Source organism: Cinclus cinclus, chromosome 7, assembly GCF_963662255.1.
Source record: "Cinclus cinclus chromosome 7, bCinCin1.1, whole genome shotgun sequence".
NCBI lineage: Eukaryota > Metazoa > Chordata > Aves > Passeriformes > Cinclidae > Cinclus > Cinclus cinclus.
The window spans coordinates 22,691,375-22,707,802 of NC_085052.1; the positions used below are offsets into that span (position 1 = coordinate 22,691,375).

A 16,428-nucleotide genomic window follows, 5' to 3' on the forward strand; every position below is an offset into this window, starting at 1 on the left:
GTCCACCCACCTGTTCCTTCTACAGGAACTTTCCTCTCGGATTGCACCTGGGTTCCGTTTCAAAGCTATGTCCCTGGCTGGAAAGGACATGTTTGGATGGATAAAGAGGGCTGGCTACTGATGGGTCTCTGTAAGCCTAGGACTGAGAGTGACTTTGGTGTTAAAGCAGGTGATGGGGATGAAGCTCTAGGAAAAAAGGCTATGAAATCCCAAAATTTGTGGATTCTTTTCCTACTAGCAACTAAAAGCAAAGGAGTTATAGATATAGCCCTGTACTTCAACAGTTGCCAACGATTATGATGGTTTAAAAAAATTGCATCCTGGTTTTATGGCACCCTTCTTGTACTGGTGTCATCTTTTTCCTAAAGCTGAAATGAAATAATCACAGACTCAAACTAGAAAGATCCTTACATATTCAATAACCTATCAATTAAATGATTGTATTTTTTTCCAGAAATGTAAACCTAAATTATATATCCGGTTTTCATATGAGATTCCACTGCTTAGTGACTACACAACTATACATATATAATACTGTTTATTCACTCAGAATAGCAAGGGTAAGGTCATACTGCTAAATCCCTCACTAAAAATCTTGAAGCTCAGCCCATACATTTCTTAGACTGCTCACATATTTTGTTTTAGTTCTTCTCTTTTCAACACCCTGCCACAGATCAACTGACCTCCCACACCTCCAGATTTTCTAATGTTGGTGTTTCTGATGATCAGTAACAGAAGTAACATAAAAGAACAACACAGAAGATCTGAAGCATGATGTTGATGAGGATGTCTTAATTCAAAATCATACAGTAAGATCTAGAAAAATCTCAAGACTGGCAACACTGGAAGTTTGCACCAGCCACTGTGTTAAGGATAAGTATGTCAAGCAATACACGAAAGTAAAATGACAACTTGCTCTGTAAATAAAGGTACTTAATTGCCAGTAAGAATCTGTGAGTTTGTTCTAATACACTGCTTGTTGACCAGCAAAAGTTGAATCACCCAGTTTATGTAATTGTCATGATAGTTGTGTCCACCGTATGTTAAAAGCTGCATTTCACTGGCAAAAATGTCACATTGCATATAATTTCCAGTAAAGTTTGTGCTATTTACTGATCTAACTGCTTCTGACAATCTAATCATTTTATTCAAGGTCTTTCATGAAAATCTACTGCATTGAAAGGAATGCAACCAATTCACGAGTTGTGGATTTCATAAACAGAGAATTTACTGTGAAGATAATTATTTTCTGAAGCAACTGGGATTGCAAGAACCCCTTCTTATTCAGTGCTCCCAATTAAAATAGGCTGCTGGTTACCTGCCTTATGTTATGCCCTGTTTCCCCAGAACAGCTATGGAAAGAGTCACCTTTTATTTTTTAACATGCTGGTATTTACCTGAAGAAATGTCAAAAAATGGAATGTGCTCACCTATTGTTCCTCTGCTTCAGCAATATTTAAAAGGGCTAAAGGGATCTGGACTTCAGCCAGCGTACACTTCCTGACCTACAGGGGCTATTGCTGTAGAGCAACCTGGGTATGAGAGAGCCAGAGAACAATTCAGTCTGGAAGGGACAACAGAGGGTCTCTGCTCTGAGTTCCTGCTCTAAGCAGGGTCAACTATGAGGTCAGATCAGCTTCTTTGAGCTTTATGCAGTCAGGTCTTGAATACCTCCAAGGATGGAGAGTGAAAAATGACAGGCGTTGGTGTGGTGCACAATACAGGATATTGACAGGTGCTCCATCCTCACTGAGGGATGCTCTGACCCCGTGTACTCCCAGAGGTGAAATACAACAGGCAAGTGCTGGAAATGTCTCTAACTTGGGAGCAAAGGCAGAAAATTCTCTCAGACTCTTTGTGCTCAAGAAGAGACCCCTGACTAATTTAATTATGTGTATGATAGGAGACTGAGAGAGATTCACCAAAGAATAGCCATTAGCCTGGTACAGATTGAGTTTTGAGATACAGATTTCAAATCCCAGGTCTAAACCAGCAACATCTATGCCTGTCTTCCACTTCTGCAATGAGTTTCCTAATCATGATGGAAGCTATCAGAATGTGAGCAAGTCGGTCTCACAGATTTATGAAGAAAGAACTCTAAAATATCGTTGTGTTGTTTCCAGACCACGGATTTGAAACTTTTAACACTCATGGGATTAAAAATAATCAGTTTCTTCCCTTTCTTCTCTAAATCTACTTTTTATCCAGAAAACTGTCCAATTTGACTTTGAAAACATCAAACTTTTAGCTTCCTGGTACATTTAATTCCAGTATTAAATTCCACTATTTTATTGCTGATTCCAAGAAAATAATTTTCTATGTTCAAATTTCTATATTCAAGAAGTTACACTGCAGCCTCTGATTTTTGGCACATAATTCCTATTTCCTGATTAGAGTGTAAAGATGAAAACCTGAACTTAATCTTAGTTCTCACAGTCCTTGAGGGAAAACTATCTCTAGATCAGGCTCACAGGGAAACTGCAGACCACAGCACAATCCTTTCCACCTACATTTACAGCAGAACTAGATCCAGAGGGAATATTTACTGCTGCAGTTAATAGGTTTATCAAAGGTAGGACTTCAGCTGCATAAGCTGCAAGACCCTTCAGGGATGGGAAGATGATTGTTTTTACACTGATGGTCTTTGCCAGGGTGCTTATGACTGCTTTGCAGCTGCTTTGCACAGGCACAGATGGTGTAAAATAGCCTTTGGCTACCTATGAATCAGTCCCCTACTCTCAGGAAAGACTGAAATATTTTGTTCAACGTCCTTAAATGGGATGAGTACACGTCAAACCATGGGAAGAAATCAGCTTTGAGTTAATTTTCAGTGGCTTCTTTAGCAAGAAGGTGCCAAAGATGTAAAGAAAATTTAAAGTTCTTGTTCTTTTTGTTTTACTTTTTGGCTTGTGCTAAACTTGTATTTTCTCTGTAGTTTCAGTGTGTTTTACATAAAAAGAAATTTTGTTAGACAGAAACTTCAGGTATTCCAAAGAATAACTGCAAGTTACCACTGGTTATATAACAGCAACTCACCCTGCAAAGGAAGCCACAGTGAGAATTTTATACATTATCTAGGAAAATTTTAAAATGAGAAAAAATGCCAGCTTCATGTTCATTCATTTTTCCTCTAGAAGATCTGCTTTGTGATGTAGCAGAGAAACTATGTGACTGTCCCTTTAAAAGCCATCATACCAATCAGCAGGTTTAACTGTCAAGCGAGCTGATGTAGGGCTCTTTGAATTACTGAGTGAGGGATATTCTTCCTGCCAGGTCCTGTCCCCTGTAGGCACTGCAGAGAAGTATTATAGGGCAGTCCTTACCTTGGGAATTAGCCTGCAAGACCCCAATGCTGTCATCAAACTGCATAGATTTGATGTTGAGTGACGCCAAGATGCATTCCTTGTCCTGCAGCGAAGCATCATCAATATTATTCTGATTGGCTGACAGGATAACGCACATGTCGCAGAGGTTGATGTTGACAGCCCTTAAATCAGCCCGACTTAATGGCGTACCCTTCGGCACAGGGAAAAAAAAAATGGGGTGGAGGAGAGGGAAAAAAAGAAAAACAAATTAAAGATTGAGAAGGAGCTTTGGGAAATTATTTAACAAGTATCTTTTTATGCTCTGACATTAAGCTGGTCTAACTATGTGCCAGGGAATAGGAGATGTGTGCTAATCTAAAGGGTAGTTGGTGCTGATGGCAGCATTTTAGGTTCAGTCTCAATACTCAGTCAAGCTATTACTAACAAACAAGAAACAGGAATAATGCCAGCATTCTACATCTCATCGGTGACTTGAAATTGTCTTGATTTAAGCTGCTATCATGTGGCAACCTCTGGCTCTCTGAATATAACAAGGGGGGTGTTTTAAATGTCTATTTATCTACTACCAAGTCACAACGGTCTTGGGCAAAAGAACAGCAATTTAAACAGGAAAGCATTACGTGTCCTGCACATTTGAAATGCAATCAGGGCAGAGCTATTTTTTCTACCTAAAGCAATACACAGAAAAGGTTAATCCTTTTCAAAGCACGCTTTTGGTGCTTCTAGAAGGAAAACACACTGAGCTTCAAAGCTGTGTGATTAAACCCTTTGAAACAAAAACAGGGCTTTATCCCAACAGGCACAACTTGTGCAACATTCCCTGTTCCACAATCCTCAATCAGAGAACGGAATCATTAAAATTATATGCTGTGGTGGCCTGTGGATTTTTTTTTCATAGCTAACAAAGCGAAGATATGACACTTAACGTGATATTTTTTGTTTAAAATTACACTTGCCTTTCACATTCAACAGTCCACAAGTGCAGTTACAGAATAGTTACAGAATATTAAGGCTACATCACAGGGGCTGCAAGGTCCATGAAATACACCACTTTTTTTGAATGGAAACTAGATTCTACTCTGCTGCTTCACATGGTTTGGTACCCAAAGACCCCAGTGATGAGGAGACATAAATGTCCCAGTGTCATACAGTGACTTTCCTAAAATCAAGTCAAGATCATAATCTTTCATCTCCTGATCATTCACAGTGAGTATCTTGAACTCCACAGAGAGTACTCAATGCAGGAGTGAATTTAAAGTGCACACAGTGAAGGAAGAGCTCAATTCTTATTGAGTGTTTGCCAGCTTAATTATTCCATATAACTTTCAATAATTTGAGGCATGAAACCTTGTGAAAAACAGTATGTATCCAACAGATACGATTTCATTATAAACAGCTCCAAAGTTAGAATATGATTATTTCAGCCACCATAATCCTGCCCTTTGTGCCTGCACTGTGCACCAAGTGAAGCAGGATTCCTGTGGGGAAAAATAATATGCAATCACGTAATTAATTAAAGGCTCAGTCCTAATGATTTTATGCAAAGGGACAGAATTAAGGCTGCCTGAGGATATTTAAAATTGGCATTTGCCTACTTTTTAAGAGTTTACTTAGCAGCTTGAAGGCCTCTTTTAATATAGACTTTAAATTCCACTTTTTTGTTTTTGAACCAGAACAAATGTTTTTATATTCAGCTGTAACCACATCTCCATCAGATATCAGCAGCAAGGTTTACCTTGTGAACCAAAGCACAGAGAAGTATGAAATTGGCCTCCCTTTAACAGGTTCCTACAAGTATAATCTCAGAAAATTAAGTACATTTTTAAATTGGTATAATTAGATCAGAAAATTGCTGCTATTTTTAATTTTATATCACCATTTTGAACCAGATAGGCTGAGGAAAAAGAAGTGGAAGAAACAGTAATGAAGTCTGTGTGGCCTTCAGCACCCTAAATTACTATGTCAGATATGATTCCATTATACAATTCTATCCTTTTAAAGCTGCATCAACTAACTGTTTAAGCTGCTTAAACAAAAATTAATATAAAGCTTTTCTGAATTTTGGTGTAAACTGGGAGAAGTAAAGCTGGTGTACATTTCTTTATGTCTCTTCAGAATTCAGAATCAAAACTTTTTCAAAAACACATTATAATAGATACACATTATATACTGGAAGCAGTAACAGGATTCTATTCTGCTCAACAGTTGAACAGTATTATCATTTTAATTCTGATTCCCTAGTCTTTAGCCTTCATAGTGACTGGAATTAAAAGGAATTGGCAGAAAGAGAAGGATATTAACTGACCAAATCTGATACTGACACCATTTTTGTGACAGCAGAGAATCTTGTGACACCATCTGTTGTATCAGGTTACAGAAAAATGCCAAGGGCTAACACTAAAACTGCATTTACAGTAACGAAGACCTACAGTCTGAATTAATCAAAAAGCAAAGAGAGTCCTTTCATTCTACAGCTATTTTCCCAATTATTGTGTTAAAGTTACATCCATCACTGACTTATTCAACTGCTGAAATGAAATTATTAAGAACTAGCAAACTCATAATTTTTCATTCTTAAAAATACATTTAAACTAACTTCACTATATAACATGCTGAGCCTTTTCTTTGATACTTATACCATGAACTCCCACATGGTCTTTATTGCTATGGCCCCCTAAGATCACCGGCTTGGAGGGCTTGATTTGTTAGTCCTGGAGCTCTTGATTCTACATTTTGGTCATACGAGTGAATCATAATGATATCTAGGAGAAAAAGGACCTCTGCAGTTTTAGTGGCTGTGCCCCCTAAGATCAATAGGAGCTTTTCACTGATTTAAAAAGGGTCAGGGTTTTGCTGTACTTCCATACAGGACTCTCAGCTGAAATGCCAGGGTAGTGCTGCTTATAAAGCAGGCCAATCCACATAAAGTCTTTATGAATACATATAAATACTATGTAGACAGAGTAACAATCATTTTTTCAAAGGTTTTGTGGGTATAAAAACATAAATAATATCATAAAATACTATTGTCCTTTTGCCAGGGAAATCACAACATCAGAACGAGCTCCATGCAGGGCACTACAGTGAATGTTCAATACCTAACACAGTTAATACATCTGATAGCAGCTGAAATTCATCCGATGAGGATGATGAGGAACCAAACACTGCAGCAAATATCTGCTAATAAGGTCTCACAGGGCTCTGTTTTCATAGACACAGTAAAGGGAAAATCTAAGTCCTCGGGCCTATAAGTAGACAAAAGTAAAAAAGCCTAAGATCAAAGTCAATACGAATCTGTCCAGTTGGTGTCCTAAATAACAAAGTATCAATAATATGGCTTTTGAACTTACAGGCAAGATTGAAACCTTGGGGAAGTTATGCAGTGTCTCCCATTCCCTTCTCAGGTATTCAAGTGAACCCACAAACACAATGTGCTTGAGTTCATGGTAGTGAAAGTTGCTGGCTCGTAATGGCATCACTAAATTTCTTAATCCAATCAAAGCAGATTTAACATCCCCAAATATGCAAACGACTACATGCCCACTTAAAACTGTCATCGCTGCTTCACTTCGAGTCTAAAAAACACAAACAAAACAAAAGAAAACAAAAAGACAAGGGAAAAATGAAGCAAAGGGAATCTTAAATCACATACTGAGTTTAAAACCAGGAAAAATGCAACTGTCAATACTGTTCATGCACAAAGAAGCATTTTTATAACAGCTGTTCATTTTACCCTTATTTATATTTCATTAAATGTGCTCAGCAGAAAAAAAAAAATGTTCTTGTTCGCAAATCCTCTGGCATTTGGGAAGACATTGTATTGGACCAAATTCTCAAATTCTGGTCCTGTACAAGTTTCTATACATGTGGATTGTTATGCTGGTTACAAAGTACTGTGGGTTTAGCGAAGGATTATAGAAAAGACACCCAAAGTCATGCCTTAGTTGACAAACCACTAGTTGGGTTTTTCCATGGCCAATTTGAAAAGGAAGATGTTGAGTGTCCAGTGTTACTAGTAGGGCTTTGTGATATTACCCAGGTCTTGTGAGTTGAGGACCATAGTCTCTTAAGAGTCAAAGCTCTTATTCAAGGACAAGCTGCTGTTTCCCTTAGAAGCAATCCACAAATGCTCTACACTGCTCTGCTTTACAATGGATGCCCGCTGTATGCCACAGAGCTTCTCTCAGTGACAAAATCAAAGCACAAGTTTGTGACTGACTAATACTAAATTTTCAGGCCAATTTTACTTACTGAGGAAAAAGGTCTCATGGAGAACTATCTTCTTGTCTCAGTGAAAGAATAAATTTTTTGCACTAATTTCAGCATTGTTCAGGGATCAGTTAAGCAGGCAACTCAAACACCAAGATGATTAAATGTTAAGACTGACCACATGTTAAAAATGACCTTAATTTCTGGAGCCAGTCTTGGCATTGTTGTGCTCTGTCAAGTAGCTGGAGAACCATGATACCATATTGCCAAGTAATTGTACACTCTGTACCCTTAAACAGAAGTTTTGCCAATGAACAAAACTAAAACAGTGGTGATCTCCAAAATTTCCCTCTCATTTATCCACAGTATATGTAATTTTTCTAAATTACAGAAGCATGGTGGTGTACAATTAAGATTGTAATATGCAGCAGATATGCTCACTATGTCAGAAGAATGGGAACTCTGATTAGAAGTTTTCTCATCAGTTTAAAAATGCATGAGCTTTCAGTTTCTCCAGGCAAATACATTGATTTCCATCCAGTTTGACCAAGAGTCGTCTTGGCCCTTCAAACAGCAGAAAACATGAGAGAATCCTCAAGTGAAGCATCTAAGTTGTCCCACGCCTCTGCCCATGTGTTTGGAACACTCAGACTTTACAAGATTTACATACCAAGTCTTGAAAGCAAGCACGTAAAAAACGTAACTCCATAAATCAGCCATAAATCTGTATGTAGCTATGTATGGCAAAAATCCCTTCTTGCTACCTGATACTGCTGGAATGTCACAGAGCCAAAACAGACCATGGGCAGAAAAATTAATTCTTTTCTGACAGGACATCATCAAGTATCAATTAGAAGACAACCTGGGAAATCCCATCATCTTCAAATTATGCACTAATTTGTACTTGTGTGGTCTCTAAGGACAGCATTAAATTTGCATAGATATGACTGTAGACATAAATTGTGGACTGTGAGTTTGAAAAGGTGTAGGGAAGCATTTTTCTGGCAGTGTCTTTATTGGTGATGATGCATGAAGCAGAAAAAAAGCCTGGACAGACTTGCAGATTCACAGGCTAGTACTGGAAAAAAACTAACATGGCATAACCAAAGATGATGATTGAGTCACTCCCCAGTACCATTTGAGGAGGAACACTTTTCAAAGTAGGTCAACACTTAGTTTGTCACATAAAATGTGTTTACAGCACAAAGGTGGATTTCCATCTCTGTCTATTACTAAGTATTGTACAGCAGGGCTTCTTGCTTGCTGATTACAAATAAATGATACTATTTAAAGCTATTCAGGCAAACTCCATCTCAAAGCCCCACCTCTAAAACTTGGAATTTACTTGCTTGACTATTTAAACACTGATATTGCAATTCCAGGCAATGTCAGAATTATTACAGAAACCCCTGAGGAGAACTAGAGACAAGCTTTTAACCCCTGATTGCTATAATAACTGGGCTGTCACCATCATTGGTTACACCATGCCACAGTGCAGGAAAATCTAAGAGAGCAGGCTCGGGAAAAGCTTTATGAAGTGCGACAAAGTGAAGATCCACCAGGGAGTTCATTTCAAATATAATCAGTTTTGCATATGAGAACTGGGGTTAGTTACTTGTTACTCCTAGGTATGAGTACATGAACACAAGTGGCATAAACTTTCAAAATAGACTGTGATAGGCCTCCTAATTTTTTTTAATGACTTGAGTCAGTTTGATGGTTTTCTCAGTTAAAGAAATGAAACAAACATAGACAGGGCTCACTGCAACATGCCAGAGTCAGAGTAGGAGCACAACTTGCTCTGGCCTATTTGGGCATCTTGAAATACTTGGAATTGAGAGAGAAGTTCTAAGAGAGCAAAGTTCATTTAAAAAATCAATTAACAATAATTAATAAAGCATCAATAAATAACAGGTAAGCCAAAACAACACTTGCCCGTGTTAGAATCATTACTGCCTTGTGCAGAGAAAAGTGGGGTATGTAAGAATTTAAGTATTTCTAACCTTAGTTCTCTAAAGAGTTAAACCAAACATGCAAATTTCAGTTTATGAAAAAGAAAATCCCTATACTGGATGAATTTTTATTGTTGCAGTGGGCATAAAGATTTATGCCATCAAAATTCTTTAACCAAAATCCCAGCTTTGGTTTCATCACTCTTGCTCCTGATTTCAATACACTGGGTTTTGTGACAGTAGAGACTAGCTTATTGATCCATTAGACATCAGTTCAATGGTTTAAATAACTTATTTTCAAACACAGCTTATCATCAATACCTACCAAAATGACCTTTTCGATGTCTTTGGCTGGACACCAATGAAACATCCCTGTAGAGTCGTATTTTTTCACGTTGGCATCCATATTGTCAATCTGCTCGTTGCCAGGAATTAACAAGGGGTCATGCCTGGGGAAAAACAAGTTGAGGACAACATAAATGGAAAATACTATGAATTATGGATGGAAAGATATCCCAAGAGCTGTGTACAAAGAGGGTTTAAAGTAAAAAAATGAAATGTATTTACACTTTAACATGCTTTCAATGAGGACATTTGTAAACAAAAGCTGCATAATAAAAAAAAATTAATTTTTAAATGTTGGGTGCAGTTTCAATGACTTTCTGTCCTCTTCTATACCACTAAGAATTTAATTTTAAGTAGGGTTTTCTGACACCATCACAACCATGTAAGTTTTTTTTTTTTTTTTTTCTTTCCAGTCCCACCCCTCTGAAATACATATCGAAGTTCCTATAGGCACCTGCAATGAAGTAGAAGGGATAGGAACAGAGCCCCATGCTGACTGACTGGCATAAGTATGGAAAGCCAATTACTTGCTTTCACCACATACAACTTCTGACGTGATGCTCTTCACAGTAAAAGCTTTAACAGGCTGCACTTTAAATATTTTAGCAATTTGCCCAATCATATTTTGCTTTCCCAAACTGAAGCCCTTTAAAGATTCAACAGTATGTCATTTTAGAGCAGACTAACAAATGCCCACATCTGGAATACATGATTTTAATACCAAACAACAATGTCCATTTTCTCTGACAACTCTACCTGTGATAACCTTCTAAGTGTTTCTGCTGCAACATTTTAAAGCACAAGGCTTCTCAAAGGAGAAGCATGAGAGACATTTTTATGAACTTGCTCTCCAGCTATATAGCTACATCTAAGCACAGACACATAGAGTTCTTTAATTTATATGCTAAAATCAAACATTAAGCTAAGTACTGAGTGACTCCAACACTCTCATATGCTGGTGAAGACCCCTAAGTGACTGCATTATACAGTAGCATTAACAGCATCGTATTCACAAGATACAGGGTAAGCTGACCCTAAAATCTTGTATTTAGCATGATTTAATAGTGCTTTGTCTGGAAAGCTACAGTCTTTACCTCAAGTTTTTGTAATGAATGCTTGAATTATATTGATACAGAATTGCAACATTTCAAAGAAGAAACTATTTGCAATGTGAGAAAATGCTAAGTACTCTGAGACAGGTATCATCCAGTGTTTAAAGCAGTTTGCCCTTTGAAGCCTGCTAAAGAAATGCCTATATTGTCTGAGCTCTTAAAACAGGAAAATTTCCTGCTTTTAAAGCATTTGAACAGCACACTGTGGTGAGATCCTGTCTTCTGCATGGGCTGCTAAAGCAGACTGTGAACACAGTTACAGAGTATAGGTTAATTTACCTGGAACACAGTATGCTAAGTACCCACAAACAACACTTGCATTCCTATGAAAAGTATGATCTTGAATTCAGTCAGGGAGATTAATTAGTATAATTTCATAGCCACTGATTACAGATCCATTGAAATCAGTGGAAAATTCTCATGCATTTCACTCTAACAGGGTCAACTCCAAAGAAAGTGGCTCCAAAAAAAGTTGAGAAACTATTAATGCAATGTTCCATTTAAACCAGAATGTTCTGATGCTTTAGGACAATCAGTGCCCTACATGGCAAAGATGCAAGTCAGAGTCATCTGGAAAAAAGAAAAACTGTGTTTTCAAAGTTTTCAATTCTCTCAATAGACATAGAATTCAGTCATTTCACTGTAACCCACTGGCAGTGGAGGAGCCATAGCAGACTGTCTGGAGACTCTGATCCTACTCCAAGCTGAATAATGACAGGCCTTGGCGTACGTGTGCTCCCTACTTTGCAGAAAGCAGAGATTAAAAAGCTGTATCAAAGAGGTTTGTTGTGGGGGATTGGTTTTAGTTTCCTGTTGGTTTTTTTCTGTTGGCTTTTTTTTAATTTCTAGAAAAAATATGTAGACTGCATTCTCTTCCTCCATCCATGGCAGTTTTGCCTGAGAGCTGACTGAGATGCTGCTCACTGGGCATTCCTCGCCTGCTCAGAGTTGCAGGTGGTACAATAAGATCTGCAGCAATGAACACACTTCCATGTGAAGGTTGTACTACTCTTCAGACAACTTTCAGTGGTGCTCTGTCCCAGCTATTTTCTCTAATGGAATGTGTTAGCCATATGTTTCAAAATAAGAAAGTTTGCCAAAAAGATTAGGAATCTTCAGGAGTTTCCGCTGAGAAATGTTTTTCTTTCAGTTATTTCAGGGTTTAGGGCTTCTTTGCCCAATGCTTTAAGAGAAGATTTCTTCATGAGTTTTTCTAGAGGAGCACTGAAAAGTTCACTTTTCAAAAGCAAAGTTCACCAGTCAAATCACCTTCTTTTTCTTTCAGAAATCAAGCACATATAAGAAGGAATTTTCTTTCCCCCCTATCCCTCATCAGAGGAACTATAATACATCAGTTTTTAAAAAATGCCACATTCTAGTTCTGTAATCAGTGTTTCCTTTCTGCCCTGAGATTTAAAATTAATTTATTAAATTAAGATGATCTGAAGTTTTAACACAAGTGAGTATTTAGCAATACTCTAATCCCAAACACGAAAGTTATACAAATTGAAAGGAATGTTATAACAAAGCAGGTGGTATCAGATATCTGACATCCAGTTATGGTCAACTGTCTTGAGGTGTGAGGCAAGCTTTAGAGTGTGAATGCTTAAAGCCCAGCACAGTTCTTTTGGGCTTTGCATCCTAACAGGTAACATTCAAAGAGGCTTCTGCCAAGGATTTATTAGAATATTTTAGTCTTAAACATAAGTGGGTTGAGGGAAGAACAAAGCATGTGAATCATCAGATATAACTCCCTGTTGAAGTTTTAGGTAACAAATTATGATTTTCTTTTTTAATCAATACATGCATTTATTTGCAGTATCATAAAGTGTTTAGACTCTGATTTACCTCTTGGAGTACAGCAAGTGGGAACCTTAAAGGAAGCAAACAGGATGGGACACACAACATGAAAACATGATAAGAGATATTATTGTACTATTTCTACTCCAGGATAATGGATTATTGCCTGAGAAGGACTCTGAGATATGACCAGTCACATTCTGTTTCACAATATGTGAAGTTATTGTGTGTTTATTAAATTTAAATCTTCTGGGCTAAGATATTATATCAATCCCTCCTTAATTAATGTTCTTTCATTCTGAGAAAAGGGATCCCTGAAGATGTCTCTGGATGTTGGAAACTCTTCTCTACTTAGGTCCAACCTTGTCCTCAGATGTTACTGAGTGTATCAGAAGATACACTGACTGAAATATTTAAAAACTGAATTGATCAGAACAGTTATAAAATAGTATTGCTACTTTAGACATATACCCCCTCATTAATCTGATGAATCAAACCTGTTTTGCAAATACTAAAAATTAATTAAGATAGACACACAAAGAGGCCAAAGCTGTCAACTCTGCCTAAGGCATTTGGACACCCTCTTCCCATTAAAATTTATATTACACAAAGCTTTACAGTTGTTGCCCTTACAGCCAAATCATAGACTGATTGTTTCTAGAGCCTCTCTGCCTCCTCATCCTTGAAGATGGCCTTGTCAAGCTGTGCTTGAGTCACACTGGCAGGTCACTGCAGAAATGCTTATATTCATGCTGCAGTCATTATGTTCTCCCGGGTTGCAAAGTTCTCTGATTCAAGAATTCAAACCATAGGAAGAAAAGCACTTTCTGTCAATTAAGCCCCTAGTATTTGTTTTAATTGAGATATTGGTTTTTATGACTCGCAATGACCAAAGCATTTGGTCCTTCTGGCTAGGAAAAGACATGTATAAGTCCGTATGGAAGGAAAGGAACAAAGCTTAATTTTCCCTCATCCATAGCCCCCGTTTAAAAATAGCTTCTCTGGTTCTTATGGCAGATATTACATACACGTGACTTAAAATGAAGAGCAAAATACCATCTTTTCAAGGTTTTGAAGAGCATATAATGCTACTTATGTGCAATTAAACTTGAAAACGACGCTAAATGCCACGCTACAGCTGCAAACCCAAAAAAGCCTGCCTGGAAGACAACAGCCTAAAGCAAAACCATAAAACCCATTTACAGCAAACCTACGGCAAGGAAGTCAACATTACATTTTAAAGAGCACTGCTTCCCTAGCACACAGTTCTAACCACTGCAAAATCTGAGGTTTTGAGTCTGAAACTTTTGGGTACTGACTGGGGATGGAAAGAACCGAAAAGAGGATTCAGGAATATATGGCTGCCTCATTAAACTGTTACACATACCCTGATGTCACGCTTGTCTCTTCCTCTTGCAATTGAGAACTAGAGCAACCCCCCCCTGATTTGCAGTGGAATTACTCTGTGTGCTGAGCACTGGGAACAAGAATACTGTGTGACCAGCAGGGAAGAGCCTGGGGTTGCATGAAAATAAACTGTAATCTTTTAGTCTTTACACATTAGTAAGACAATGACTTGGACATTTTTTATTCTATCCTCCAATAAAATTCTCTTTATATAGTCAACACAAAACACACGTGAATAAAACACTACTCCTCTTTAACCTGTGTCTGCTAGAGTCTGCAGTTGTGCCTTTCTCAGGTAGACATACCTGGATTTTGTGCACAAAAAGATTTTTAGCAGTCTCCTGCACACGATTCAGGATCTTTAGAGACATGCTCCTTGTGGTTCTGGAACTTTGACTTTTCATACCTGACTTATGGATTTGTGGTATGTCTTAGCAAGTGTATGCACACAGATGCTTAATTTTAGGAGGAAGGAGTGGGTTTGCTGAAGGTAAGAGGGGAATTGAAGACTTGCTAAAGAATGTCTCCTGCCTTTGAAATTTCTCCTACAACTACCCTAACAAATTGTGGCAATTAACATGCTGTTAGTGTTAAATGTATGCAGCCAGTACAGGTGCTAATAATTGAAAAAGCATTTAGAGCTTTTACACCCTGGCTGAATATTTCATGATGTGCTGCATGTTTCACTATTTACTCAGTGGGCCTCTGTCACTTCAATCTTCTGTGACTGCTTTGACTGGTGCTATAAAGCTCAACCAAGATAGAGTGACGGCTTGTCACAGGAAAACTCCACTGACTCTAGCAGCTCGCTGGGACAAGCTATGAAGGTTGTCACGACATTCTGATGGAATTCAGCAAATGTTTTGTGACTAATACACCCAACATTTGTCGGCTACCATTAGCCCTTCCCTGTGACCCTGCGGTCTGTGTGGATGGCATTAAGTTGTAATGAGGATTTGTTGCCTCTGTGTGTTACACTAATGACACTCTCTCACTGATCTTCCCATTCACAGGTTAATTAGAAACGAAATTTGTAAAAATTCAATGCCCAGATGCACCAGGCATTAGAGAAGAAAATCCAGTGTGACAAGAGAAAGAAAACCTGCATTTTACTGCTAAATGCTTTCATTGTCATATTCAGAAGCTATCCTAGTATTACTATAATCTCATACTGTCTTTTTCCCTAAACCTAGGAAGAAGACTGTATCTAATACAGCAGCTGGTACCTAGTGCCTTGTCCAATTTATGGGCTGAACTACAGTGTTAATTCCCCTTTCTCCCCTCTTGCTCTGCCCAGATGTGGCTGGTTTTATTATTCGCAGAAACCTTACTGAAGATTTCCCATTAATTTATCAAGACTACTAAGAACACTGATATAAAGCTGTTTACTGTAAGAATCTTGCTTTTTAAAATATCTTCATACCCAAGGACATACATGATCAAAATGTGCTTCTGAAGTATGAAGCCTCTCACATAAAAAAGTAACAAAATAGTTAACTTCAAGACTTTTGCATAAGCAATTTAAATAGGGGAGATAAGGCACAAATTTTGTTTTTAATATTTTCAATTTAGACCTACTAAAGTGGCAGAACTAGCAATCTTTGAGGGGTAGGAGAATGTACCTGAAAAATAATTTCTCATTTGTAAAAAATAAATGCACAGTTAAGTGGCATCATAAAATACAGGAGTGTTTTTGTCACTTAAATGAAGTGTATTACCTTATGATAAAAGCTGTCACTGTTGCCAGTCAATATTTATAAGAATACATTTTTTATCTTTAAACCCAGTTTATAGCTAAAGAGCTTTTTATTTCTATTGCCTTGATCTGAGTCTATCTTCTCCTACCCTGAACTTTATAAAAATAGTATTTTTCTTCTGCTGGATAATTCTCCTTTCCTTTCCTGCTCTCATCCCAAAAAGACTTGTGCAAGATTTCAAGTAACCTAAAAAAAATCTGATGCAGTTCTTATTCTCATGGCTTATAACAGAACTACTGCATTGGGTTTGCATGGCCAGGTTTTTGGTAGCCAGGGGGCTACAGGGGTGGCTTCTGTAAGAAACTGCCAGAAGCTTCCTCCACATCCAGAGAATCCAGTGTCAGTGGGCTCTGGGATGGATCTGCTGCTAGCCAGGGCTGGGCCAATTACAAATGATAGCAACAGCCCTGTTATAATAGATTTAAGAGCAAGGAAAAAAAGTTATTGTGCAGATATAATATGGCCAGAGAAGAGCAGGGTGAGAACATCTGAGAGGAACAGCTCTGCAGACACCATGGGC

General features: G+C 37.9%; 1 protein-coding gene across 11 annotated transcripts in view; it reads right to left on the reverse strand.

Annotated features, from left to right (window-relative positions):
- Nucleotides 1-16,428, reverse strand: part of KCNMA1 (potassium calcium-activated channel subfamily M alpha 1) — a 427,658-nt gene that overhangs the window by 40,128 nt on the left and 371,102 nt on the right. For all 11 annotated transcript variants that reach the window (XM_062496670.1, XM_062496669.1, XM_062496668.1 and 8 more), the window contains 3 exons: nucleotides 9,813-9,936; nucleotides 6,677-6,901; nucleotides 3,324-3,516 (listed from right to left, as the gene is read on the reverse strand). In XM_062496670.1, the coding sequence (XP_062352654.1) occupies nucleotides 3,324-3,516; nucleotides 6,677-6,901; nucleotides 9,813-9,936 (542 nt within the window). The remainder of the gene's footprint in view (nucleotides 1-3,323; nucleotides 3,517-6,676; nucleotides 6,902-9,812; nucleotides 9,937-16,428) is intronic.